Genomic DNA, 27,661 nt, shown 5'->3' with positions numbered 1-27,661 from the left:
GGCTGTCGCTCAGGGGTCACTCCTGGTGGTGCTCGGGGGACCGCACAGAAGCCGGGGATGGAACCCAGGGTGGCCTTGCGCAAGGCCAGCGCCCACCCTCTGTGCCACGTCTCCAGCTCTGTCCCAGGATTCCTGCCGGTCCGGCTGGTGGTTCAATGGCAGGGCCTGAGGACACGGGGCTGCTCGGCCCCTGTGGTGTGGTCCAGGGCCAAGCTGGAAGAGCCCCAGGGCTCCAGGGCTGCCCCCAGCGATGCTCCAGCGCCACACGGAACTGGGGGACAGGTGCAAGGCAAGCGTCCGACCCCCATCTCCCGGCCCTTCAGCTTCACATTAGGGCACTACAGGCCTGCGGTGCAAGCCGGCGTCCACCGTCCCCCGCAACGAAGACTGGACTTAGGGAGTGGGACAGAAGGCCGCAGGGGCGCCTGTCCCCGGCCTGGACTCCATCAGCGCCAACGCCTTCCGCCCCGCCCCCTTCAGTGGGCGTGTCCAGCACCTCCGAGCAGCGTCCACAGAGCAGGCAGGGACACCCCTGGCCCACTCAGCTGACACAGCTGCCCTGCGGCCGCTCAGTGACCGACCCAGGAACCCTGACACGGGTGTGTCCCTGTGCCACCTGCGGCTGCTCCAGGGACCCGGACTCCTGCTGACGAGCAGCAGCCTCGAACTTGGCCCTTTTGCTTCATGGTCTCTAGATAAAAGCCGGTAGTGTGCGTGAACATGTGTGCGTGTGCACGTGTGTATGCGGGTGCCTGTCAGGGTACTCTGTGGGGGGCTGTCCTGTGAGAGCATCTCCCAGTTCCAGAGGCCAACAGCATCCCCTCAAGTTGTAACCCCCAGGCCCCTCCAGACATCGCCGATGTCTCCCGGAAGCAAAGTCCCCCCTGATGAGAACCTGTGTGTGCACACGTAGGCGCAAGTGTGTATATGTGTAACTGTGTGTGAGCAAGAGTGCATGTGCAGGCATGACAGCATGTGTAAGAACATGTGTGCTGGAGTGCGAGTATATGTGCATGTGTATGTGAGTGTGAGTGTGTGCATGAGAAGGAGCATATATGTACACATGGAGTGTATGTGCATACACACAGGGTGTGCGTGTGTGTGCAGGTGGAGTGTATGTGTCTGTGCACATGGGGTGTATGTATATGCATGTTTGCATGTGCACGTGGGGTCTATGTGTGCATGTGGGCATGTGTGTGTGCGTGCACGTGGGGTGCACGTGTGTAGCCAGGTCACGCTGTGTCCAGTATTGGAGTTGCTGACTGGGTACCTGACCCAGATCCCCAGACGCACTTTGGTTCCTTCCGGTGTCCAGATGCCGCCTGAAGGAAGTGGCGGGCCGGCCCCGGAGCCGAGGCCAGGGCCAGCGCGGTCTTCCTTGCCTCATCACGAATGCCAGATGCCTCATGGCTTCCGAGGAAGGCCGTGCTCACTGCAGTGCTCTGGGCCAGAAGTCCAGAGTCCGGATGTTGAAATCAGGGCCACGGGGCCGGCGCTTACTGGGGGCTCCGGGGAGCACTTGGCCAGGAGGCAGAATTCAGGGCTGGGAGCTGCAGAGACGGGACAGCAGGGAGGGCGTTTGCCTTGCACGTGGCCCACCAGGGCTTTGGTCCCCGGGATCCCATACGGCCCTCCAGGCACTGCCAGGCGGGACCCCTGAGCGCAGAGCAAGGAGTAAACCCTGAACATCGCCAGGAGTGACCCCAAAACCAAACCCCTGGCGGGGGGAATAAAAGAACCCAGGAGTGAGGACTCAGCACCAGGGTGCCCTCTACTGCTGAGGTGCAACTGGTGGCGCCTCCGCCCCCCACCCCATGCTGGCTTTACCCCTCCCCACCCCCTTCCCTGGGCTCCGCAGAGCTCCCGAAACGGGTCAGACCCTGGGGAAAAGCCCCACAGCCTGAGCATGACGCGTGATGGGACAGAGGCCCCGGGCCCGCTGGATACCCTCATCGGGTCACGGGGGCATCTCGGTGACCCCCGTGCTCTCGGGGGAGCCAGGGACGGTCAGGAAAGCAAGGGTCAGGCGTCCGGCTGGCCATGGAGGACGGCTGCCAGCCGTAGCCCACCGCATTCCTGCGGGGCCAGCCCCAGCACGCCCTCCACGAGGGTCGCAGGACAGGCCTTCGGGCCCTTCAGCTGGCCTGGTGCCCTCGCCCCTACTCGGGGCAGGACAGAAAGTTCCAGCACGCGGTCAAAAGGGAGCTGGGGGGCTGGAGGTGCGGCTCCGTGGGAGAGCACTTGACTCACGCACGTGAGTCCGGGGTTTGATTCCCAAGCAGCGCTGAGTGTGGCCCCCAAACCAAAGTCAGAATTACCGAGAAAAATAGGGAAGTGAGAGAAGGCCGGTGGGCCCGCACCTGCCCCCCTCCGAGCCAGCTGCCCTGCAGACAGCCAGGGGGTGTGAGGTCAGCGCGGGGCCAGGAGGAGGGTCCCAGCACGCTGTGCCCTGGTGGTAAGTACAGCAGCACGCGGTGGGGGAGCGGGGGGCAGGCCCCGCTGGGGGGCCCCTGATGGGACCAGGGAGAAGGCAGCTGTCTCCTGCACACGTGAGAAGCGCCTTCATGCAGGGCCCCAGCCCCCGCCCGCAGGCCAAGGTGTTGTGGGCTCACCTGAGACTGGGCACATCCGGCCCCTCCCCTCAGCTGAAGTTCTCGTCTCAGCAGCCCCTGCAAGACTGGCCTGGTGGCTGCGGGGACCAGGACGCTGGGACAGCTGCAGAGGCCCCTGGAGCACCGCGGCCTGGCCCCTGGCCGTACACCCTGTGAGAGGCCAGTGGGAGCCCCCTGGCACGAACTGCAAGTCCCCTTACCCCCAGCCTGCAGGAACCACATCCCAGGTTTTTGTTTTTGTTTTTTTTGTGTGTGTGTGTGCATGTGTCTGTGTGTGTGGGCTTTTGGATACACCCAGCGGTGCCCAGGGCTTACTCCTCTGCGCTCGGGGATGACTCCTGGCGGGACTCAGGGGCCACAGGGGGACCAGAGGTGGAAGCTGGGTAGGCGGGGGCCAAGGCAAGTACCTTTCCCAGTGTACTATCGCCACCCCAGCCCCTGGTTTGTGTTTTAGCTTGGGGGACTCGCCCAGCAGTGCTCAGGGGACCAGGTGGTTGGTGCTGGGACTAGAACCTGGGCCTCCAGCATGCACAGCCTCTGCTCAACCCTCCGAATTTTCACTGTCCCACTCTCCCAGCGCTGCACGTCATTCTGGCAAAACTGAGCTTTGCGCCGCCAAAAGCAAGAAGCTGCACCAAGGCGCACGCCTGCGTGCGCCAAAATCTATGGGCTCAGGGGTTTCCCCGTCTAATGACCGTATTTGGAGAAAAATTCTGTTTTTCTCTTTTTGTCTTGAGGGACCCGTGGAAACTTCTCTAGCCCAGGCACCAGGGGACCAAGCTTTATGAGACAGCAGTGACCCCTTTCCGCGCGCCGACAGCTGACTCTAGGGACACCCAGAGGCAAACACGCCCCACCCTCCCCCACCCCTCCTCACAAACCCTGGCTTGTACAAGCGCTTGTCTGTGAATTCGAGAAAAGGGATGATGGAGTGAAGCGTGGGCCGCGTTTCTGAGATAAACGGAAATATCTGAACCCCTCCTCAACCCCTTGCTCGGAGGACCCGAGCCAAGACAGAGCGAGGCAGGGGAGGGGTGGGGGTGTCTGGGCCCAGCGTCCACAGGCAGGAGGCCCTGCGGGTCCCCTGAGCATCACTGGGTGTGGCCAAACAAAAAAATGAAAAAGGAGGAGCCTAAAATGCTTTATTCATTGTCTGATTCACCCACGGAAAATCCAGGTATTTTCCCGCTGGAAACAAGGGAGCAGCCGAGTGCCAGTGTGAAGTCGGGGTGACGAGTCCCCGTTGCCCGCCGCCTCCCGAATGAGCACGTCCTCCCGAATGAGCGCATCCTCCTCCCAGCAGCCCCGGCCCGCACCAGCAGCAGGGCCAGCTCCGCTTATAAATAACCCGGGAACACTGTGTCTGCCCGTCTCCCGGCCCCGCTTTCCCAGCACACAGGGCCCTGGGGAGACCGAGGCGGGACAGCGGGACAGCTGCGGGGCCCAGGCTCATTCAGGCCAGAACAACTGCCTCTTTCAGGGTCCCCAGGCCCCCTGCCCCGCCCTGGAACAGCCCCGAAACTGCATCTCCGGGGTGGATCCCTCCAAGCCAGGGAGGAAGGCTTTGAGGGTTCCTTAGGCGGGCCCAGGAAGTCTGGGCTGCACCCGCCGGAGGCACCCCCTGCACCCCGCCTCCGTGCCAGCCCTGCCTTGGGTCTCAATATCCTCTTTTGAGGAGTCAACAGTCTCATGGCTTGTGTGTCCCCGTGATGGGTGGAAAGAATGTTAATGAAATGCAAGGCCAAGCAGCCGGCAGGGGCCCAGGGCCACAGGGGAGCCGGACGGGGCAGGCAAGACACCCCTAGATTCTACAACGATTCTACAACCTTTGACCCGGTGAACCTCCTAATCTTGCTCCTTGGGCTCCCATGCCACTCAGCTCCCCTAAAGTTCTCTGAGTCTCCTATGGGTTTCTCTGTCCCCTTGGATCTGCCCACTGGACCCTGCCTGTAGGGCGCGGGGGAGGGGGCGAGTTCCCTGAAAGTCGGACCCGAGGCCTCCAGGTCCCAGAACACTTTAACTTTCTGGGTTTTGTGGAGGTTTGGGGGGTGCCACACCTGACGGTGCCCCGGGATCACTCCTGGCAGGGCTCTGGGGAACAGACATGGTGCCTAGGCTGGGCCGGGCTGGCGGTGTGCAGGGCAAGTGCTCTGCCACCCTGGATCTCCCCAAGCCCCCCGGCGCATGGCACATCTGTCGAGGGGCCCTGGGAACCCTCTTCCGCACTTTGGAGTCTGATACCGGTTACATAACAATCACAGCACCCGCGCTCTGACATCACCCCCTGCGGGTTCCACGGCAGGGCGGGCTAGTGGGTCTGCGTGAGGGCGATGGCGGGGGAGTGAGCCTGATGGAACAGCCGGGAACCGGTAAGGAGACCCCCGGGGCCCAGGAAGCCGGCAGCGGCGGTGACCCTGCGGGGAAAGCGGAAGTATTTGGACTCTTTGATTCCCCCTAAGTTCCCACAAGATTTCACTGTTGCCCCACACTTCCCCCCCACCCCCGGCACGAGGGGTTTCCGAATTGACTTCCTCAAATTCCTCAACTTCCTCTTCTCCCCTCCCGCTCGCATCTCTTTTAGGGTGACCCCTCCTTTCCGCCACCGGCGTGCCCAGCTGCGGCCAGGGACCCCTGCCAGGCCCGAGGGGGCGAGGGCAGCCCCGGGCCGGCGGCGGCCTGCCTTCCCCGGCGGCCTCCGCTTCCCCCAGTCCGCCCCGCCTAGGATGTCTGCTCCCTCCGTTTCTTCTCCTGCCTCTTTCCTGTCACTCCTTCTCCCCAAGAAACCAAAGCCGATCGAAGGTGAGGGGATGAGCGGGAGCGTCCGGGGAGCAGGGGCGAGACAGGGCGCCCGACGCCGGGGCCCCGCGACGCTCCCGACGCCCCTGCAGCCGGAGCCCCCCGGGGTGGCTAACGGGGCGCGACGTGCCCCCGCCGCACACGCCCCCCACTTCCCGCCTGCTCAACCGCAGCTCTTCCGCGAGCCTCCCTCCCGCGGTTGCCGTGGCAGCGGGGCGGGACGGCCAGAGGGGCTCGCGAGATTTCGAGCCGGCCAATGGGAGACGGGGGAGGGGAGGACGTGGCGCGGAGCTCGCGCCTGGGCCCCGCCCCCGCCCCGCCCCGCCCACCGCGCTGGTTCCCGGCGCTGTGGCGGCGGCGCGCCCGCGCCGGCTGCTCGCTGATCCCCGCGCTATAAAGCGCGCCCCGCGTGCCTGGCGCGGCACTCCGCAGAGGGCGTTCCGCGGGCCGAGCCGTGCGCCTGCGCAGTGCGGGCCGTCCCCCGCCCCCGGCCCCTGAGCCTCCTCGCCCCTCCGCCCCTCCGCCGGCCGGCCGGGCCCCGCCTCGGCTCCGCAGCTCGTCCCGCGCTCAGCCGCCCGTCTCCCCGGCAGCCGCCAGCTCGTCCAGCTCCGCGACCGGCAGCATGTTCAGCTGGGTCAGCAAGGATGCCCGCCGCAAGAAGGAGCCGGAGCTCTTCCAGACCGTGGCCGAGGGGCTGCGGCAGCTGTACGCGCAGAAGCTGCTGCCGCTGGAGGAGCATTACCGCTTCCACGAGTTCCACTCGCCCGCGCTCGAGGACGCCGACTTCGACAACAAGCCCATGGTGCTGCTCGTGGGCCAGTACAGCACGGGCAAGACCACCTTCATCCGGCACCTGATCGAGCAGGACTTCCCGGGGATGCGCATCGGGCCCGAGCCCACCACTGACTCCTTCATCGCCGTCATGCACGGCCCCACCGAGGGCGTGGTGCCGGGCAACGCGCTCGTCGTCGACCCGCGGCGCCCCTTCCGCAAGCTCAACGCCTTCGGCAACGCCTTCCTCAACAGGTACCCCCAGCCCGCGCCCCCCTTGCCCAGGGCGCCGGGGTGGGGAGCTTCCCGGGGCCGCCGCCCGGCCGCCGCCGCCCCCGCCGTCCTTTGTCTCCTTGCCGGACCCTCTGCGCGCCCTCCTCGGAACGAGGTCCTCTGCCGCCTCCCTCTAAAGCTTCCCGGGGTCCCGGGGGCTGCGAGCGCCCCCGACGCCCCCGATTCTCCCTGGGGCCGGTCTAACGGGCCCCCCGGCTCCTTCCCCGGGGGCCCTCATTCATTCGGACCTGCCCCCTCTCCCGTCCTGCCCGTCCCGGACCTAGTTCTTCAGTGTCATGGAAAAATCCGGTGAAACTTTGAGCCGGTCCCGTGCGGCGCCCGCTGGACTTTCCCGGGGCGGGGGTTGGCGTGTGTAGGAGGGACGGGTAGGAGGATCCGCCGCCGAGTTTGGGGCAGCCGGAGGCCTTGGCCAGATGGGGGGGTGCAGATTCCCCCTGCTCGGGGCCAGGGGTGTGGGGAAGCGGCCCAGGCAGCAGCGCCTGCCCGGCCAGGACTCCCCATTCCGGGGCCGCTGGGACCTGTTCCCCCAGTTGAGAGGGTGGTCGGGGCCTCCCCCCACACCCTCAGATGCTGTGATGGGCCAACGCCCAGGGCGCATTTCCATAGCAACCCCAGCGCACTTTCGTAGCAGTCTGCCCCAAATCAGGTCTGTCCCCAACCACCATTCAGAGTGACACCCCCCCCACACACACCCCTTTCTGATGTCTGGGTCCCAGGGCGGGCAGGGAGGACGTCCTTGGCCTCTCTCTCCGCCTGGGGCTCCACCTGGTGCATTCCTCCATGGGGCCTGTCCAGCTCGCAGGGTGGACCGGCTCCCTGGGGGCCTCCGCCCAGCTGACCTTAGCTGCTGGCTCTGCGGTGACTTTCTCCCTCTTTCACACTGAGGGGGTGGGGGGTGTGTGTGTGTGTGTGTGTGTGTGTGTGTGTGTGTGTGTGTGTGTGTGTGTGTGTGTGTGTGTGTGTGTGTGTGTGTGTGTGTGTGTGTGTGTGTGTGTGTGTGTGTGTGCTTGCACGCCTCTCTGGAGCTTGCTTTAAGGCTATCAGGGCCCTGGGGCCTGAGGCAGGCCTTCTTGGCTCGGCCTCGGAGAGTTAGGCGCAGTCAGGGAATTCCTAGCATTGTCGGATGCTTTCCCACAGCCTTCCCGAAGCCTGGGGCCAGAGCGCTGAACTTATTCAGTTTGTCCTTTGGGGGCCCCACCCAGAGGTGCCCGGAGGCTACTCCCAGAGGGTGCTTGGGCCCGTCCTGGTGAGCTGGCCGAGCCTGCCCTGCCACCAGTACTCAGCCCAGCCTGGGCCCTGATTCTCCCTCCCTGCCGGGGTCACACCTGGGTGTGTGGGGGGGTAGCGCTGGGCTGGAGCTCAGGGCCTCTCGCTGGCTCTGTACCCCTTGAGCACCCGCCCCAGCCCGTCTCCACTTTTGAGTTGTGAGAGCAGAACTTTCTGGAAAGCACAGGACCTGCTTCTCCCGAGCTACAGGAGAACTCGGACACCTTGAGTCTGGGGGCGATCCCCCCCGCCCCAGCTCTGCTTGCACGCGGCCGAGTGACCCAAGCTCAGCCACGAACACCTGTTGCTGTCCCCCCCCACCCCCCATAGCGGCCCTTTGGGGTCCAGGGCAGGCGCGGGGAGGGTGTGGGTGCCCGCTCCCGAAGGCCCTGGGGAAAGGCCTCTTCGGCTCCTGCTGCCAGCCTGGGTGCGTCCTGGCCAGTCACCGGGGCACCTGGACGGGCCCCTCTCCAGACCCACTGACTCATAAACCTGACCCGGGCTTTCGCCCCAGCTGGCTGCGGGAAGATGAAAATCAGATGGCGCCGGGCGGGCAGGGTGTCCGGGTCGCCCCTAGAGACCTGGTTTCGAAACCGCCCCGCCCACTTCTGCCTCCAGCAACGCCAAGCACAGCCTGGGCCAGGCAGGGGCCGGGGGTGGCCTGCATGCCCGCCCCCCTCCCCCCCCCCCGCCCCATCCACGTGTCACCCAGGCACTCTGGGGCTCCTTCTCCACCCTCGGGGTCCCCTCTGCACTGCACCCCAGGGCCAGTGCACTCACTGGCCCCCAGGGTGAGGCCTGCGGGTCAGTTGGCCAGGCTCAGTGGCACCGTGGGCCACGCCTCTGCCCCTGGCCCGCTGCCCCCAGCCTCTGGGCCACGGGTCAGAGGAGAAGCTGAGCTGTCTCGGTGCTCCCCATGCGGTGCTCCCCACTCGGGAAGGCGGCCTGAGGCTTGTGTCCTGCAGACAAAGGCTCAGTATTTTCTCTCCTCACAAGCCCTTTTTCAGAGGCTTTCAAGGCTGCTTTTTTCCTGGCCCACGGGAGCGGCTCTGCTCTCGGTTCAGGAGCGCCCCTGGCGGTTCTGGGCTGCTCTGAGCACGGAGCCCCCAGACCCTCTGCGGCTTCCTGCCTTGACTCAGAAAGGGGGTCTGCCGCCCCCACTCCCTGCCCGCTGCAGGACCCCGGGACTGTCTTGTACCTGGGACAGTGCCTCCGCCCTGGGACCTGCTGGGGAGGGCTTTACCCAGAGGCTTGACATCTCAGCATGGAATTCTGGGGGCTGGGGAGGGCGTCACCGTCTCTTTCTGTCCTGGAGTTGGTGGTGCCCGAGGCAGCTGCCTGGCTCTGCCAGGCCCAGCTTGGAGCCCCTGGGGCCTGAACTCTTTTTTTTTTTTTTCTTTTTGGGTCATATCCAGCAATGCCCAGGGGTTCCTCCTGGCTCTGCACTCAGGAATTACTCCTGGAGGTGCTCAGGGGACCATATGGGATGCTGGGAATCGGACCCGGGTCGGCTGCCTACCCGCTGTGCTATCGCTCCAGCCCAAGGACCTGAACTCTTGACCCAGTGGCCAGGAAGGAACCCCGGGAGAAGTGCTGATGCGGGTCCCTGCTTTGAGCCTGCTGGTGTGGAGGGGGTTTCCGGTGAAGTATGTGGGTGCCGCCTGCTGGCCTCCCTGCCAGTGGCCACCCAGGACAGTCTCTTCCTTGCGCCCGGAAAGGAAGCGGGCCAAGGGGGGGGCGGGGATGTTGCTAGGGAGCCCGGGAGCGCGTGCTTGCCGCTGGACCCTGTGTCCCTGACACCCTCTTCCGGCCACTCGTGTCCTGCAGGTTCATGTGCGCGCAGCTGCCCAACCCCGTCCTGGACAGTATCAGCATCATCGACACCCCGGGGATCCTGTCTGGGGAGAAGCAGCGGATCAGCAGAGGTGAGCAGGCCGGGCCGGTGTCCTCTGTCGCTCTCTCCCGGCTCACGTGAGGACGTTTGCGTCTGTCCGGGCAGGGGGCGGGCGCAGGCGCGCCTTCCTCTGCAGCCTCCTTGGCTCAGGTGACCAGCGCGGGGTGGCCTTCGGCCAGTCTGGCGTGCTTGTCAGGCCGTCCAGCTCCCTGGGGTCTGCCAGAAAGGGGGACAGGAAGGGGGGGATGGGATCTGGGGACCTGCGAGGTCATCACAACTCACTCGGGGTCTGGGCTTTGGGCTCCTGGGCCTGGCCGGCTGCCCGTGGGGGTGGGGGAGGGGGGAGGGCGCCCAGGCTCCCCCGGGGCAGGCTCACCTTTGTCCATGTGCAAATGCTTGGCCTCGAGAGCCCGGGGCATTCCTCCGTAAATCCCCACGGCCGGATGCGAGAGCAGCAGCGTCCAGCCAGAAAGGAGAAGCAGGCGGGCGCTTGTGAACGCAGGGGCCGTGGGAAGGCTTTGCATCTGCTCGGATGCCGGCCAGTAGTCTAGGCCGGCCATGGGGAAGCGGTTGCGGGGGGGAGGGGGGTGGCGGTGGTCAGCGCCTTGGCCCCATGGCCCGGCCGAGCCTGTGGTGGGCCTTTGGGCCTTTGCAGCTGCTGGTTCTGCTCGTTGAGGCCGGGAGGAAAGTCCCGGACTGGGAAACTTTTTGTTGGCCGGGGGCGGGAGCGTGTATTCGCCAGTGGGCCAAGGGCAAAGGCCGCGGCTTCATTTTCATGAGCGTGTGGAACAGGAATAGGGTCCAACTCGGGACCCTGCTGGATCCTTTCAGCACAGGGTCCTGCTCTGCTTGTCATCTCGCACATCTTGAGTTCGGGGGCCAGGACCCGTGGGCTGGAGTATGAGTTTGGCATGAGGGAGCCCCAGGCTTGATCCCCAGCACCCCGGGGGGCCCTCCACACCACTGGGGGTGGCCCCCAGACAAAAAAAAAAAAAAAACCCTTGCAGATCTTTTCCATGGCCCATTGTCTCGGGGCCGGGCTTGGCCCAGTGAAGCCAGCAGCAAGGAGTGTGGACGGCGGGCAGGAGAGATAGGACAGTGGGGAGGGCATTTGCCTTGCATGCAGACAACCTGGGTTCGATTCCCGGCATCCCACATAGTTCCCCGAGTCCCATCAGAGTGATCCCTGAGTGCAGAGCCTTGCACGTGGATGACCTGGGTTCGATCCCCATTATCCTATATGGTCCGCTGAGCACTGACAGGAGTAATTCTGAGTGCAGAGCCAGGAGTAACCCCTGTGCATCGCTGGGTGTGACCCAAAAAGCCAAAAATAAAAAAAGGTTAATGCCCTTGACTTGCAGCCCGCTGACCCCAGGTCGAATCACCACGTACAGGGGCCTGAGAGATAGGACAGTGGGTAGGGCACTCGCCTTACACACAGACGACCCTGATTCGAACCCCGGCATCTCATGTGGTCCTCAGAGCACCACCAGGAGTAATTCCTGAATGTAGAGCCAGGAGTAACCCTTAAGTACTGCCAGGCGTGCGCCCAAAACAAAACAGAAGAGAAAACAAATCGCCACACACAGGCCGGGAGCAGTAGCCCCAGAGCACAGCCAGGGGTGGCCCAAAACCAGGGGAAGAAAAGCAACAGAACCCGTTCAGGGCTGCTGGGTTTCTCTCCATTAACTGCTGTTCTCGGTCCAAGCTGGTTTCCAGGAAATGCCTGAGAAGCCAAGGCCTCGCCATTGGCCATTGCCGGGCGCGACGCCGGAGGATTCCTCGTCCCCCCCAGCCGGGCCACCGAGGGCTCTGCCCGCTCCCGCCCGCGTCCCAGCCCAGCTGTTTTATCTCTCCGTTCCAGGCCCCTTTCTCCGAAGCCTCGGCAGGGCGGAGGGACCCCGGGGGCTGTCACAACCCCTGGGTGCTCCCTGCCAGGTCACCTGCCCACGTGTCCCTTGAGGGAGTAGTGCCCACAAGGCTGGTCCACTGGGGGTGGTCTGCACAGGGGGGGGTGTCAGAGCCCCTCAGGCCCCCCATGCTGGGGTGAGCTGCAGGGGCGGGGACTGGGAGGTGGCTGAGAGCCAGCGCTGTCACCTGGGTGACGCCCCCACTCCCGGCACTGGCCCCACGGTAGTGCAGGGGAGGGGAGCAGGGCAGCATGGCCTGGGGGGTTGGGGAGCAGATTTTTCCCACAGAAAGTGGGGGGTCAGCCAAGAGCAGGGGGTCAGCCGAGAGCAGGGGGCTCCTGGCCGGTGACTGCGACCTCGCCCCGAGAACAGTCTTCTGGGGTGACTCAGGCGTGTTTCCGATCCCACCTACTCGGCCTGGCCCCCCCGACCTTTCCTCTGCCTGTGCCTGCCCAGAGCGTTTCAGGATGGAGTTGACACCCCCAGGGCTCCCTGGGGACGGTGGCGGGCAGCCCAGGCTGCGCCCCGGCCCGGGACTTCCCCCGTGTCAGCACTTGCTGCCCTTAGCCCGGCTGGCTGATAAGGAGCCTTCCAAAGGGCACCTGGGGCTGTGCCCTTGGCTTGGCGCATGTCACCCTCTCCACCCGCCTCTCATTGGGACCCTGACGTCTAGACCGAGGAAGACCTTGTCTTCTTCCTTTTCTCCCTCCCTTCTTTCCCGCCCGCCCTCCCTCCCTCCCTCCTTCCCTCCCTCCCTTCTCTCTCCGTCCCCCTCCTCGCTCCCCCTCTCTCTCCCTCCCCCCCCTTAATCATTCATGTTTCGGGGCCACGCGCAGCTGTGCTGTGGGCTCGCTCCTGGTAGGACCCTAGTCGTGCCAGGAGTTGAACCGGGCGGGCTGCGGGCAAGGCAGGCCCCCAACCCGCTATTGCTCTGGCCCCGAGGAAGACCTTTTTCCGTTTGATTTATTAAACGTTTTATTACACTGGGGAGCTTGTAGGAGGGGGTCCTACCTGGGGTACTGGGGACCAACCCGAGGCACAACCCAGGCTCCGCCTGGGAGCGTCTCCCTGGCTGGGCCATCGAGGGGGGCACAGCCTCGCCCCAGGTTTCCCTGCATTTTCCAGGGTCCCTCTGGCCAGCCCCCCTGCTGGTCTCCTGGGTCCAGGGGATGGCCTTGGGCCCCAGCAGATGGCCAGGGCCGGCCTGCTGGTGCCGCACCTGTCAGGCGGGGGGACAGCTGGCCCAGCCGCCTGCGAGCATCTGCTCTATATTTGGGGCACGAGTCCCACCCTGTCAGCCGCGGGCGCCGCGGGGGTCCGAGACACAAGGCCCTGGAGCTGTCGGGGCTGAGCACCTTGGGGCGCCTGCGCAGCTTGGCACGGAGGCCCAGAGGGCAGCTGCCCAGGACGGCCGAGCCTGCGGCCGACGTGGCCCGCGCAGGTTTGCCCGTGCGGGGAAGCGGGGCCGGAGCACCATGTGACTCACCGAGGCTCTTCTTGGGTTTTGGGGACCACACCCAGCGGTGCTCGGGGCTCAGTCCTGACTGCTGGAGGGGCTCGGGGACCCTCTGTGATGCCGGGGAAGGCCAGTGGCACCCCCACCCGCCCCGGTACTGTCACCTCACCCCCTCAGTGTCCCGGCAGCCCTCTGAGGGGTCCCGCGTGCGCTGTGGGCTCAGTGGCACCTCGGCCGTCATGTTTGCAGCCGGGAGCCTCAGCCTCAGCATCCAGAGGCGGGAGGGAGGCCTTGTCGGGAGCTGCCCATGTGCGTGCGTGTGTGTGTGTGTGTGTGTGTGTGTGTGTGTGTGTGTGTGTGTGTACGCGCGAGTGCACTTTCCTGTCATCCCTTACCCCACCCGGGCCATGGCGCGAGCTCTCTGCACGCAAACAATAAAACCGGCTTCTCCTGGCGGGGCCCGAGGCTCAGCAGCCCGGCCCCGGCCCCGTGCGTGGGGCCCCGGGTCTGTCCCCCACCGCCGCACACAGGGAGCTTGTTGTGCGGTCCGGGCGCAGCCCTCGGCGCTGTCTCTGCCCTCTCGGGGGGCCCAGCCCGCCTTGGACTCGGGGCTGTGTGTGGTGGCGAGCCGGAGCGACACATACCGGGGCCCCCGGCCTGAATGGCAGGAAGCGAGCGTGGACGAGAGACAAGCCCTCCATTGTTCGTGTTCTAGAAGCTTGGGGCAGCGAGCGAGCAGCTTCCCCAGCTGCTGTGGAACAACCTGCGCGTGGCACCCACGCCGGGCGGGGTGGGCAGGGTGGCCGGACCCCCACCGCTGCCCTCGGCCCAGGACCTGTGGGTGTTGGGAGAGTCTGCGCCCCCCAGCTGTCTCCGCATGTTTGTGGACACCTTGCAGGCGCGAAGCATCAGGGTGACGCAGGGTGGCCGTGCGACCCCCTTCCTGTTTGCCGAGGGACCCAGGACCTTGGCACACACTGCCCTTCCTGCAGGGCCGGGCCCCCTGTGTCTCCCTGTCTCCATGGGGATGGGCACCAGAACCCCTGTCCGGATCCACTGTCACCGGGTACCACAGTCTCCGGGTGCCACAGCTTGGGGGCACTCTCCCTTAGGGGGGCACCTGATGCCCAGGTCAGAGGCTGAGTGGACCGCGCTGCCAGGGCGGCCCCTGGTGCTCCCCGGGGCCAGGGTGTTGGGGGCTTGCCCAGGTCTGTCTCCGCCCTGCCCTCTCTCTCCGTCCAGCGCTAGAAGGGACGGTGGCGTTACCGGGTCGATGCCCGAAGGCCGCGGGGCTCTCCGGCAGACAGCCTGGAGGTGGTGCGCAGGCTCTGGGCAGCCCCCAGTGCTGGTTCCCGGCCGCCTTCACCCCCAAAGCCAGCGTGCCGTGACCCTTCCCGTGACCTCTGGGCGTGCCTGGCCAGCCACCGTGTCTCCCTCTCCGAAAGCGGGTGCACTTTCCCTGATAAACAGGAAATTTCATTCACCTGCAAAAACGGACTTAGCCCTGTTGGCTCGGGCCCCGAGGTGCGGGCGAATAACCGGGTCTGTGAGCAGCTGGGGGCGGGGCGGGGGGCTCGGGCTGACCCTGGGCAGGCATGATGGTGCCTCCCCAGAGCACACCCCCAGCCCCCCACCATGCTGGGTGGAGCCGGGGTGACCTCAGCTCCCCGCGTGCTGTTCTGGCTCCGGGGCCAAAGCTAACATGGGCTCCGGCCAGCGCGTCGGGGCGCCCCTCTTCCCAGTACCTCAGTGCTGGCCTGTCCACCTCCCAGCTGCGGAGCCGTGCGGTCATCCCAATGGGGGGCGGTCTGAGGACAAACAGTTGGGCGGGGGGAGCTCTGGGGCCCCGTTACTGCCGAGCGGCGCCCTCTGCGCCATCTGAGTCATCATTTCTGCGGCGCGAGCCATAAAAGGCCCGGGCTGACCCCAAGCCCCCTTCCCGCCGCGCCCGGCTCCGGTCCGAGTCCACATTTCTGCTGACGGCTCTGCGCAGGGGCCCCCTGACCCTGCCAGCTGCTCCCTGTCCACAAGTACCTAGGACTTTGGAGTCAGCGGCCTGAGGTGGTGACTGGAGGCAGGCGCGGAATGACCTGCATCTGGCCCCCGTGCCGGGAGCTGGGAGGCCCCCAGTTCTGCCTTGCAAGAGGGCCGGTGGCTGAGCGCAGCGCCCGTTTCCCAGGGGTCCCACGGCTACCCTCGCCCGCTGCCGTGCTGAGCAGACAGGAGCCGGGGTTGCCTGGAGTGTCCAAGCTGGTGGGCACGGCCAGCCCAGGGCACTGTTGGCTTGAGGATAAAGGCCCCGGGGGTGTCGCACTCAGGGGTCCCCAGCATGGAGCCTGCACATCCGCAGCTCACAGACCCTCGGCCGCTCATGCATGTGGCGCCTGGTGCCGGGGGTCCGGCTGCCCTGTGCGCTCCACGGTGCCAGCACTCACCCAGGGTATTTTGTTTTGGGGCCACACTCAGCAGTGCCCAAGGGTTACACCTGGCTCTACACTCAGGGGTCACTCCTGGCGCAGCTTTGGGGACCCTGTGGAGTGCCGCGTGCAAGGCAAGGCCCTCCCTGCTGGGCTGCCGCACTGGCGCCCGGTTTGTTGTGTTTGGGGGCTGCTCCTGCCTCTGTGCTCCGGTTGCTTCCTGGAGGAGCTCAGGGAACTGCACAGCGCCGGGATGGACCTGGGGAGCACCGTGTGCTCCAGCCCTTGGGGCCTCTCCTGGCCACCCAGTTGTTGACTTGTAAATGACACAAGGGGAGGGCGTTTGCCTCGCGCGCAGCCAGCCCGGGTTCCATCCCCGGCACCACCGGGAATAATTCCCGAGTGCAGAGACAGGAGTAACCCCTGAGCACTGCTAGGTGTGGCCCAAAATAACCCCCTCAAAAAATAAAGTAATAAAATGATGACAAGGGGCCCAAGAGGTGGCACGGGGGTCAGTCTGTTTGCCTTGTGTGTGAGCCTCACCCTTGTTCAGTCCCCAGCACCCCATCTGGTCCCCTGAACCCCACCAGCAGTGCCTCCTGAGCACAGCCAGGAACGGTCCCTGAGCACCACCGGGTGTGGCCCCCCAAGCTTCAATAAGTGAAAAATAAGCTGCTCGTGAGGGGCTGCCAGTCACTCGTCGTTTTCTTTCCCCTTTGCCCTGTGTCCCCCCGGCCCCCGCGTCCCTGCCACCTTCAGCCCTGTAGCCCGGCCGCTGGCTCAGCTCCGCTGCCGCCTCTCCCCCGGAGTGGGCCGCTTTGTTTTCTGAGTGTCCTCTTGTGAACCAATATGGTTTTTGGAAGTAAAAGAGTTTTATTTAGAAAGATGCCGGGGGTGGGGGGAGAGACAGACAGACAGACCGCCCGGCCCACGGTACACCGCAAGGGGGGGGCAGCTGGTGGGGCCTTTAATTAGTGTTCTTAATGGCAGCTGTCCGTATAAAGTGCTCTTTATTATTATAAGTTGCGGGGCCACGCCCTGCAGTGCTCCTGGGCTGGGGCCACTCCTGGCGGTGCTCAGGGGCCCCTGGGGCCACACCCGGCACTTAGGGGCCGGGCACCCGGCGCCAGGTCTGGGGGCAGGGCCGCACACGTTCTTGCGGGACTGGCTGTCACATGGACGTGGCCTGTGGGTAGCAGGCCAAGGACAGGGACTCCGAGCCGGGCGCGGAAGCTTGTCCGGAGCTGTCCGGAGCGCCCGCGGCGGTTCAGGCTCCGGGAACTGAGCTCACCGCAGTGCTCACTGTGAGAGCCCGCAGCGCCCCTGGAAACGTTTGGGGCCACACCCAGCAGTGCTCAGAGCTACCCCGGCACCTCTCCTGATGGCCCCAGGGATCCAGCCCTGGTCTTCTGACCCAAATGGGGGAGGGGCACATCCAGCAGTGCCCAGGGACTCTCTAGCGCCGGGCTCAGTGACCCCTCGTGGTGCTTGGGGTGCGGGCATTGAACCCCGGTGTGAGATCAGGGCAGACACCCTGGTCTCCCCAAAGTGAAAACGTTACTACTCTTTTGGGGTCTCTCTCTCTCTCTCTCTCTCTCTCTCTCTCTCTCTCTCTCCCTCCCCTTCCCCCTCTGACTCCTGGTGGAGGTCAGGGAACCATATGGGGTGCCAGAATCGAACCCGGGTCAGCTGTGTGCAAGCCAGGTGCCCTACCCGCTGTACCATCGCTCCTGCCCGGTTTCAAGTATTTTTGTTGTTTCTTGAGCCGCATCTGGCAGTGCTCAGGGCTCACTCCTGGCTGCGCGTGCAGGATTCAGGAAACCATCTGGGGTTCTGGGGTTCCTGCCCGAGCCAGCCGCGTGTAAGTAAGGCAAGAACCTTAGCAGCTGTGCGATCTCTCTGGCCACTGGAAATGTGTTTAGGATTTGTTTCTTGTCGCGTTGGTCGTTCTGTCTTATTTGGATGCCGCGCCCAGCGATGTTCAGGCAGTGCTTCTGGCTCTGTGCTCAGAAACCCCTCCCGGTGGGCTTGGGGGACTGTGAGGGGGATTGAATCCAGGTCGGCTGTGTGCAAGGCAACTGTCTCTCCAGCCCTAGAAATGTTTTTCAAGAGGCACAATTGAGCCGGGATGTGGCCAGCAGTTGAGTTCTTGGCTGGGTTCTCCGAGGCCCTGGGTTTGAATCCCAGCGCCACAGAAGTGACTGAACTGGCATTGTTGCAAAATAGCAAACCAACCAGCCACAGTGAGAGACCCCCGAGTCCATCGATCCCAACAGACACCTGATGGTTTACAGGGCAAAATCTCCACCCAAGGCTGCGGCTGATGGGGAAGTGCCGCTTTCACCTCTGAACCCAAGGTGATTGCCCCACCTCCTGCTGTCACATCACGCATTCCAGACCTCAGGGTAGATGAAAAGGGCAAAGGGCTCTGACACCTTCCAAGTGCATCCCCGCGGCCAGAGAGCCTGGGAAATGGTTAAGGGGCCCCGTGCAGCAGGAGCCAGGCAGCTCTGTTCCTTTAGCTGGGGGGAGGGCAGGGGGTGAACTGAGCCACCCCTGCCAGTGCTCAGAGCTTGCTCTTGGCACTGCATTCAGGGATCAGCCCTGGTGACACACGGGGGACCCTTGGTAGTGCCGGGGATGGAATGCTTCATGCTTGACCTCCTGAGCTCCCTCTCTGGCCCCAGCAGCTGTTTGTTTGTTTGTTTCTGATTTTTTGCTTTTTGGGTCACACCCAGTGATACTCAGGGGTTACTCCTGACTCCGCACTCAGGAATCACTCCTGGCAGTGCTCAGGGGGCCCTATGGGAGGCTGGGGGTTGAACTCAGGTCGGCCGCATGTGAGGCAAACGCCCTACCTGCCGTGCTATCGCTCCGGCCCCAGCTCTGTCTAAAGGGAAGGTTCCGGTCACAGTTGGGGCCACAGTCGCAGAGGTCGCCAGGGGCCTCAGGGACTAGTGGGAGGAGGCTGGGGAGGAGGGAGAGCGGAGTTCATCTCGCTCGGCCATGGGCTGCAGAGACGTGCTGGGCCTCAGGGCAAGTGGCCTGCGAGCCCCGAGCTGGCCGGGAGCAGTGCCCGGCGATGCTGAGGCACGTGCGGGGGCCTGGGGCCCTGAAGACACTGCGGGTGTCACAGCTGTGCGGAGGGCGCGGGGGTGGGGGTGGGGGGACAGCAGGCCTGCCCTGAGGGTGCGGTGCTGCCCCCTCCCCTCGTGCAGTTCAGCCCTCGCTGCTCCCGCAGGCTACGACTTCGCGGCCGTGCTGGAGTGGTTCGCCGAGCGTGTGGACCGCATCATCCTGCTCTTCGACGCCCACAAGCTGGACATCTCGGACGAGTTCTCGGAGGTCATCAAGGCGCTCAAGAACCACGAGGACAAGATCCGGGTGGTGCTGAACAAGGCGGACCAGATCGAGACGCAGCAGCTGATGCGCGTGTACGGCGCCCTCATGTGGTCGCTGGGCAAGATCATCAACACCCCTGAGGTGGTCCGCGTCTACATCGGCTCCTTCTGGTCGCACCCGCTGCTCATCCCCGACAACCGCAAGCTCTTCGAGGCCGAGGAGCAGGACCTGTTCAAGGACATCCAGAGCCTGCCGCGCAACGCCGCGCTCCGGAAGCTCAACGACCTCATCAAGCGGGCACGGCTGGCCAAGGTAGGCGCAGGGCGGGCTCCCAGCCCCCGCTCGGGGTGCCCAAGACCCGGCTGCAGAGCCAGGGGTGCCCGGGAGGAAGGTGTGGCGGGGGCACCCGGGGCCCTGTGGCTCTCCCTCCCCGCTCTGTTGGCACTGCAGGGCCCTCCCCTGCCCGCAGCCGAGGGGGCAGCGGGATGCCCGGAGGAAGGGGCAGCTGTGGTGCAGTTGCCGCACTTTCTGCTGCAGACGCTCGCGAGGCAGCGAGAGCTGGTGTCCCCTCCCCCCAGGCCTGTGCACGTTCCCCGACACCTCAGGCCTAGAGCCTGCCGGGCACCCTGGGGGTGGGGACGCTTCCTCGCACCCCTGGGAGGAATGACCCCAGACTGTCAAGTGGGGAGCAGAGAGCAGCCGGCTCTGTCGCAGGGTCCCCCGAGCACCCCCAGTCTGGTGAGAAGCAGCAGAGAACAGAGGAAGTGGGGGCATCATGTGCTCTGTCACTGTCACTGTCAGACCCCGAGAGCTCCCGGGCTGGGACGGCGGGGAGGGCGCCTGTCTGCACGCGGCCGACCCAGGTTCGGTTCCCAGCATCCCATACGGTCCCCAAGCACCGCCAGGAGTGATTCTGAGGGCAGGGTCAGGAGTAACCCCTGAGCACTGCTGGGGGTGACCCCAAGACAGAAGAAAGCTGGGGGGCTGAGTGCGGGTTCGCCTGCAAGACCCCCGGGCTCCATCCTGGGTACCTTGTGCTTCCCTAGACCTAAACCAATGAGGCGGGAGACGCGAGTCCGGTTCCTGGCGCTGTGGGGTTCCCCGGGCACCTGCCGGGCGTGACTCAGAAACACAAAAACAAAACAGTCACCTGGCCAGGGAGTGGCGCCAGCTGTCGGTGCCCGGTCTCGTCCTGCCCGCAGGCCTCGCTGTGTGTGGCGCAGACTCGGCCCAGGGCCAGACACCCACACAGTCCGGAGCCCCGGGGCCAGAGCAGTGACCCTCCGCCCTGCCCCTCGCAGTGGCCACTCCAGTCCTGCATGTCCCTGGCGGAGTGTGAATCCTCGGACCCCAGCCCGGGTCCAGAGTCTCCAGCTCTTCACATGCCGCGTCACGGGCGTTGCTGGGGGCGTGTGTGGCTCTGGGGGCCGTGCTCAGGCCACGTGTGGTCGCCAAGGCTCATCCCCGGCACTGCACGGTCCCCCGAGAGCTCTGGGTGTGTCCCTTTCTCCCCTCCCCCGAAAAATGATCCACACATTCCTGAAGGTCTCACTTCTGGAACCTTCCCTGGGAGTGAGGCTGGTTCCCAGGAAAGGACCCTGAGCAAAGCCGGGGCTGGCCCCCACCGGGCAGCGGAGAGGGGCCCCGTCTCAGGCCCGGGGTTCCGCCTGTTCCCCACAGCCGAGGGCCACCCCCTGGCTGCAGGCGTGCAGTCGCCCACCTGGGACGCCCTATCCCCTGCCCCCCAGACCCTTCCTGCTTACGGGCTTTATCTGTGCCCCTGAGGCCACTAGAGGGTGAGAAATGAGGATGCACTGGCCACTGCGGAGTGAGAAATGAGGGTGCGCTGGCCACTGCGGGGCAGAGCAGTGAGGGGCCTCTGGCGGGTGCTCTGGGCGGGCGGACACGGTCAGCAGGGAGGTGACCTGGGGCGGGCACTCAGGCTGGCTGGCTCGGCGGCTGGGCCCCGCTGGCCGAGGCCTGGCAGGGCAGACGGATTTGAGGGCTGGGCCCTGGAGGGTCGCCAGCCTTCCCGCCTGCTGTGGGGAACGAGGGGCGTGGCACCCTTGCTGGGTGGGGTTTACCAAACAGCCCGGTGGGGTTACTAACCCTGAGTCACCTCGAGTCCCCCGGGACGGGTGCGTGAGGCATTGCCCAGGCCCTCCCGGGGGCCCGCTGACCCCCGCCCTGCCCCCAGGTCCACGCCTACATCATCAGCTCCCTCAAGAAGGAGATGCCCAACATGTTCGGGAAGGAGAGCAAGAAGAAGGAGCTGGTGAACAACCTGGGCGAGATCTACCAGAAGATCGAGCGCGAGCACCAGATCTCGCCCGGCGACTTCCCCAGCCTCCGGAAGATGCAGGTGCGGGGGCTCCCCCGGGGAAGCCGCCGGCCCGGCCCAGACCCCACCCGCGCAGGGGAGCTGACCAGGCCGTGACTCCTGGCGGGGGAATGCGGTGACTCACCAGGACGATGAGGGGGAGTGGTGCCAGGCACCCTGCGTCCTCTCTCCAGCCTGGCCGCAGCCCTGGGAGGGAGGTGCTGGCCTCGCGCCGGTGTCGGGGATTAGGGGGGGTGGGCGTGCTGCGAGGTTCTGGAACCTTCCCTGGGAGGGACCCCAGCCTGCCCTGATCCCCCTCCCCCGCACCCCCTCCATCCCAGGAGCTGCTGCAGACCCAGGATTTCAGCAAGTTCCAGGCCCTGAAGCCCAAGCTGCTGGACACGGTGGACGACATGCTGGCCAATGACATCGCGCGGCTCATGGTCATGGTGCGCCAGGAGGAGTCGCTGATGCCCTCGCAGGCCGTCAAGGGCGGCGCCTTCGAGGGCACCATGAACGGGCCCTTCGGGCACGGCTACGGGGAAGGGGCCGGCGAGGGCATCGACGATGTGGAGTGGGTGGTGGGCAAGGACAAGCCTACCTATGACGAGATCTTCTACACGCTCTCGCCCGTCAACGGCAAGATCACGGGCGCCAACGCCAAGAAGGAGATGGTCAAGTCGAAGCTGCCCAACACGGTGCTGGGCAAGATCTGGAAGCTGGCCGACGTGGACAAGGACGGGCTGCTGGATGACGAGGAGTTCGCGCTGGCCAACCACCTCATCAAGGTCAAGCTGGAGGGCCACGAGCTGCCCGCCGACCTGCCGCCGCACCTCGTCCCGCCGTCCAAGCGGAGGCACGAGTGAGCCGCGCGGCGGGGGAGGGGAGGCGCCCCGCTTCTCACGGTCCATAAAGGCCGAGCCCAGTGGCCCGGCGCGCAGAGGAGACGCCCCATCTTTCTTTCCGGGCCTCCCGGGCCCCGGGGGAGGCGGGTGGCGCTCGGGTTGGAAGGCTGGAATTTTGTGCACAAGAACTGTGGATATTTTTTAATATATAACGTTCGAGGCAGTATTCTTTCTTGCCTCCTCCTCCTCCGTCTGGCCACCCCGCGCACGCCCAGCCGCCCCCTCTGCCCCGCCTCCAGCCACCGCCAAGCACCTTGGGGGCACCCCCTTCCTCTGCCCGCCCATCCCCACCCCCCCCCCGCGCCCCCTGCCTGGGGTAAGCTGCTTCTCAGGCGCCCCTGCCCGGCCCGCTTCGCCCTCCACCCCTCCGCCTCCGTCTTACTCCAGGCCCCACCGTCGGGGCCCCTGTGAGAAACGTCTTCCAGAAAAACATAAGCTAGGCTGTGCGGGTCGTGGGGGCCCTCGCGCACTGGCCGGGCCTTCTCCTTCCCGGACGCCCATCGGCAAACTGTGACGGCCTGTCCACACTCTAGTGCCGCCCCTCCGCCCGCTGTGCCAGTTCCATGTCCCCAGCGGGGGGTGGTGGGGGGACATGTCCTCAGGAGTCTGGGCTGCTCGGTGCTCCAGCCACAGGGACCAGGCCCCTCTCCTTCACCGGGGGGCAGGAGGGAGGGAGATGTGGGACCAATGCCCCCCGCTCAGGCCCAGGGCAGAGGCAGGACCCGGACGTGCCCCCTGACCCCGGCTAGCCCGAGTCAGCCGCTGGGACCTGGAGCGGGGCCACAGGTCGGGGCGTCCGTCACCCCATGGGGGCCTCAGGGACGTGCTGCTCTCCACCCCCCTGGGTCCCAGTGGCCAGGGACCCCCGTGGCCTTGACCACACTCTGGATGGTATTCGGTGAGGACAGCGGTGCCAGCTCACGGGCCGCCACTGCTCGGGCACCGACTTCTCCACACCCCTGTGGAAGCAAAAGCAACTAAAGATGAGACTTTTCTTGCATTAAAGACACTGAATGGTGCAGAGTTCGGCTCTGGCGTCCTTCCTGGGGGGGGGGGCGGGGGGCTCAGGGGCGCAGGGCCAGACCTAGGGCAGCGTCGCACCCTCCTCGGGAGGGGGGGGCCTTGTGCGCTGAGTGCTTGGTGGGTAGTTGGGGGCCCTCTGATGGCGGGGGACATGCCCCTCGGGTCCCGGCCAGCACCGGCACTGGACTCCCCTCAGGACGGCCGTGGGTGGAGCCGGGCGCTGGGTTCTGCTCGCCGCAGGCAGGGGTCTAGACGGCAGGAGGAGCGCTGATAGCCAGGGACAAGAGGACAATTAGGAGGGCTGGGCCCCACCTGCGGCCAGACAAAGGAGCAGATGGGGACAGAGATAGGGGCGCTGGCTGGCGCAGGTGTGGGGGGAGCCTCAGGTGCCGAGGCGCGAGCCCTGGGTTTGGTGGCCCAGTTGGGAGCCCCAGCCCCCAAGCCTCATCGTGGTTCTGGTGTACCTGGACCACCCCCTTCCGTGCAGCAGGCTGGCCACATGGGGCCTCACTTCACAGCCATGAGGGTGCCCAGTTACAGGTGGGGTGGGGTGGGGTGGGCTTTAAACCTGGAGGGAGACCAGTGCTGTGCCCAGGAGCTTGTCTTGCACGCGGCCCGCCTGGTTTTGATCCCTGGCACCTCATGTGGCACTCCAAGCCCCATCAGGAGGGGTCCTGAGGGCAGAGCCAAGAGCAAACCCTGAGCATCATCGGGTGTGGCCCAGGAACAAAACAGCGGCAGGGCGGGGGGCGGGGGGGCTGGAGTGATAGCACAGCGGGTAGGGCGTGGGTTCGATTCCCAGCATCCCATATGGTCCCCTGAGCAACGCCAGGGGTGATTCCTGAGTGCAAAGCCAGGAGTAACCCCTGTGCATCGCAAGGTGTGACCCAAAAAAGCAAAAAAAAAAAAAATTAAAAAAAAAAAAAGGCGGCAGGGTGTGGGCACTTGCCTTGCAGGCCTTGCACGCGGCCGACACAGGTTTGATCTCCTGGGTATCCCATATCCCATCCCAGCACCGCCAGGAATGATCCTGAGTGCAGAGCAGAGCCAGGAGTAACCCCTAAGCATCACCGGGTGTAACCCAAAAGCTTAAAATACAAAAAGGCTGGAGCGATAGTACAACGGGGAGGGCATTTGCTTTGCACGTGGCTGACCCGGGTTCAATTCCCCGCAGCCCGTATGGTCCCCCAAACACCAGCAGGAGTCATTCCTGAGTGCATGAGCCAGGAGTAACCCCTGTGCATGGCCGGGTGTGACCCAAAACAAAATATTTTAAAAATAACAAAAATACCCAGCACCAGCTCTCAGCCCCGAGTTGGGGAGGGGCTCAGACCAGGCAGTGCCACCCAGCGCTCCTATGGGCATCTCAGCCCTTGGGAGCTGGAGGGGCAACGGAGGGAGGGTTTGCTCCCAAGCGATGCTCGGGAAACGATGTGGTACCAGGAAACAGAGCAGGGCTGCCGGGTGCGAGGAGTGCGCCTCAAGCCCTGCCCCACCCCCTCAGCGCCCCCTTTAACCAGGTCCCGCCTGGTCCCTCGTGAGAGTCCCCAAGGCCAGGCCAGGTGCTGCTGGTGTGGAGCCTCGGGCCTGGCCCTGTGTGTGTCCCTTGCCCCAGCCGCACCCCCGTTCTGGAGAAGCAAAGCCGTGCAGAGAAGCGCAGTCCCGCTGGGGACAGCCCGGGACCTCAGCAAGGGCTATCACTGCAGACGGGTGTCCCGGGAGGTGTGTGCTGCTGGCACTGTTGGGAGAGACCCTCAGTGCCCTGCACAGACCCAGCCGCTCACTAGGGGGGCAGTAAACCCCCTTGGTCTGCCCTGCGCCAGCTCAGCCCTCCGGTTCTGGTCCAAGCGTGATGGGTTCCAGCCCGCCAGCGGCTGTCACCTCCCAAAGCCCTGCCCCACCCAGCCGCCCCTCCCCCCTCCGGGACTGCGCTGCTTCACAGATGCAGGGGGGCCCAGGGCGGACAGACCCAGGTCCAGTCCCAGGCCTGACCCGGCCCTTCCGTCCGGTGCCTGCTTCCTCCAGCGCCGGTGGTGGGGTGGCCCCTGCCTTCTGCCTCCCTGTGGCCCGGCCACCTTCAGCGAGCGCAGGGCGCCTGGCCAGGGTCGGGGACAGAGAGGCGGGAGAATAGCACCCCCCCAGCTCCCAGAACATGCGCTGGACACACCGTTCCCCGCAGACGGGGAGACGCCCAGGGGTGGCGGCCCCGGGGCTCGGGCCTGGCTTCCTGTGTACCGGGAGAGATTGATGATGATAAAAGCACGTGGGGTGCGAGGCTCGAGCGTGGGAGCCCGTCTGCTGGGGAGCAGCTTGGAGATGGGATTACCATCTGCGCCCCGTTTGCAGCCGTGGGCTTCTTGGAGGCAGGATGCGCCCCGCTGCCTGGGCGGCAGGCAGGGGTGCTGGGGAGGAGCATCGTGGGTGGGCCCCCCCCTGAATGGCCCCCCCAAGCCCAGCATGCCCCCCTCCCAGCCAGTCCCAGTGAAAACATTTCAAGGGAGCCATAGTTCAGGGGGAGGGCACGTGGCCCAGGTTCAGTCCCCGGCACCCCAGATGGTTCAGCCAGGTGGGACCTCTGAGCACAAAGACAGGAGTCAGCCCTGAGCACCACTGCTGGTGCAGCCCCCAAACAAAAGAATATTTCCTGGCTCCTCATCAGCGATCAGCCCCCCGACAACCCCAGTGAGCGAGGCAGCCGTGGGCCTCTCGGCCCCTCTACTCCCACTCCGGGGCAGGTGGGCCCAGCAGGACCGGCTTCCGGGCACAGGAAGCCACAGATGGGCCGAGGGCTGTGCTCTGGGCCAGAACACTCGGGCAGCCCTGACCCTCTCCGGGGGTCCCCATGCTCTGGCTGCCACGCCCAGCCCCCACCCACCACCCTCACTCTTTTCAGGCCATCAGCTCGGCCCCACAGGTGGCCCCACCTGCTGCCCAGGCGCTGCTGGGCAGTGACAGAGCCCAAGGCTGGCACCTCCCGCCCCCACCCCAGCCTCAGGTACTGTTAAGGGAGGCTCCCCTCTTCTAGAAGGATCCAGAGACAATGGTGGGATCAGAAGTCACTGACACACTGCCAGGCAGCGGCACTGAGGACTTCAGGTCACCCTGCTTCATCCCCAGACCGGGGAGGGGTGGGGAGAGGGGAGCAGGGGTCAGACCCCACCTCGAGGGGACCAGCCAAACCCAATTCTGGCTGGGTGGGGGGCTTAGGGCAAGGAGCGGGCGCTGGAGGAGTGTGAAGAAGGTGCGGAGGGGGGTGGGAGATGGGCTCCTTGGAGCCCTCTGGGGGCGGCCCCCAAGCACGGCCAGGGCTGAGAGCAGATCTCCCCGGGCCAGTGTCGAGGCCCTGACAGGCTGGCACCTGCGGAAACAGAGGACAGATCGCCACAAGCGGGTGGCACCGGGACCCGCCAAGCCTGAGTCTGTTTGGGGTTGGGGGACACACGGGGGTGGGGGCGCTGGAACCCTTGGTGTGCCTGTGCAGGACGAGCTCCAGCTCCTCTGACCCTGGGGCAGAGCTAGACGCCCTCCAGACCAGGAGACGGAGCCTGGCACCAGGGCATGGTGAGAAGTGGCACAGAGGGCCTGCTTCAGCACATGTCGCCGAGCCCGGGGCCCAGACCCGAGGGCCACAGTCTCCTGGATTCGGCACCGGGTTCAAATTGATCTGGTTTGGGACTGGAGCGATAGTATGTTTGGCGTTTGCCTTGCATGAGGTGGACCCGGGTTCAATTCCCAGCATCCCATATTGTCCCCTGAGCACTGCCAGGACTAATTCCTGAGTGCAGAGCCAGGAGTAACCCCTGGGCATCGTCAGGTGTAACCCAAAAAGCAGGAAAAAGAATTCAGATTGCTCTAGTTTATTGTGAGTTACTTCACGCTCCGGGTTTGCAACTGAAACACAGTCACAGATCACAAGGCACGGAGGGAGGCCGCGCCTACACCTGCCAGAGAGAAGGGGCATGTTAGGGACCTGCAGTACGGAGGGAGAAGGCAGAGGCAGTCTACACCCGCTGTCTGGAGGAAACACAGTCCGTGACAGGGCAGGAGCTGTCTCTGGTCTCAGCATCTGGGGGGTCTGGATGGACACAGACCCCCGAGCAGACGCGGTGAACCCGCAGATCTCAAACTCAGAAGAACCTGGCAGGGCTCCGGGTTCACGACTAACTTCCGGTCATTATTGTGGGGCTGTAAGAACTCAGGGTTCGGGGGGCAGCCGGGATGGAGAGTGAGCCAGGACTCAGAGCCCCTTGACCACTGACCCAGGGACCACTGTGGGCGACCACGGGATGAGGCCCTCTACCCATTCCCCTTCCCACCTTGTGGTAGGAGATGCAGCCGCAGGCACCAGCATCGTGCATTCCGCCGGCCTCTGGCGCCCCCCTGTGGCCTATAAGGGTGGACCCTTCCCGGGACACCCCGGATGGCACCCGATATGCCACACACAGGTGAGTGAGGGCAGATGGACTTCGCCAACTCTTGTCTGGAGACACAGAAGCAGTGACAAGATGTTCAGGTTTGGGCTTGAACCCACGGTCCCCTAGCCCAGCTGAGTGTCCTGGGTGACACGGTCCGGCTGTTAACCCTAATTCCTCAACCGCAGAGCAGGGGACAGGAGCAAACGCGACCCCCTTTGACGCCCGTGCACTGTCAGGGAC

At 65.3% G+C, this 27,661-nt stretch overlaps 1 protein-coding gene across 1 annotated transcript; it reads left to right on the top strand.

Annotated features, from left to right (window-relative positions):
• The first annotated feature begins 5,760 nt into the window (after nucleotides 1-5,760).
• On the top strand, nucleotides 5,761-23,006 carry EHD1 (EH domain containing 1). The gene is made up of 5 exons (XM_004618398.3): nucleotides 5,761-6,434; nucleotides 9,567-9,664; nucleotides 18,658-19,070; nucleotides 20,956-21,120; nucleotides 21,420-23,006. Exons 1-5 carry the CDS (start codon nucleotides 6,031-6,033, stop codon nucleotides 21,942-21,944), a joined length of 1,605 nt encoding a protein of 534 aa, XP_004618455.3. The 5' UTR covers nucleotides 5,761-6,030; the 3' UTR covers nucleotides 21,945-23,006.
• Nucleotides 23,007-27,661: the final 4,655 nt, after the last annotated feature.

This window comes from Sorex araneus, chromosome 6, assembly GCF_027595985.1.
Source record: "Sorex araneus isolate mSorAra2 chromosome 6, mSorAra2.pri, whole genome shotgun sequence".
NCBI classification, from domain to species: domain Eukaryota; kingdom Metazoa; phylum Chordata; class Mammalia; order Eulipotyphla; family Soricidae; genus Sorex; species Sorex araneus.
The sequence above is the reverse complement of the archived record's forward strand: the minus strand, read 5'-3'. Positions and strand labels throughout refer to the sequence as shown.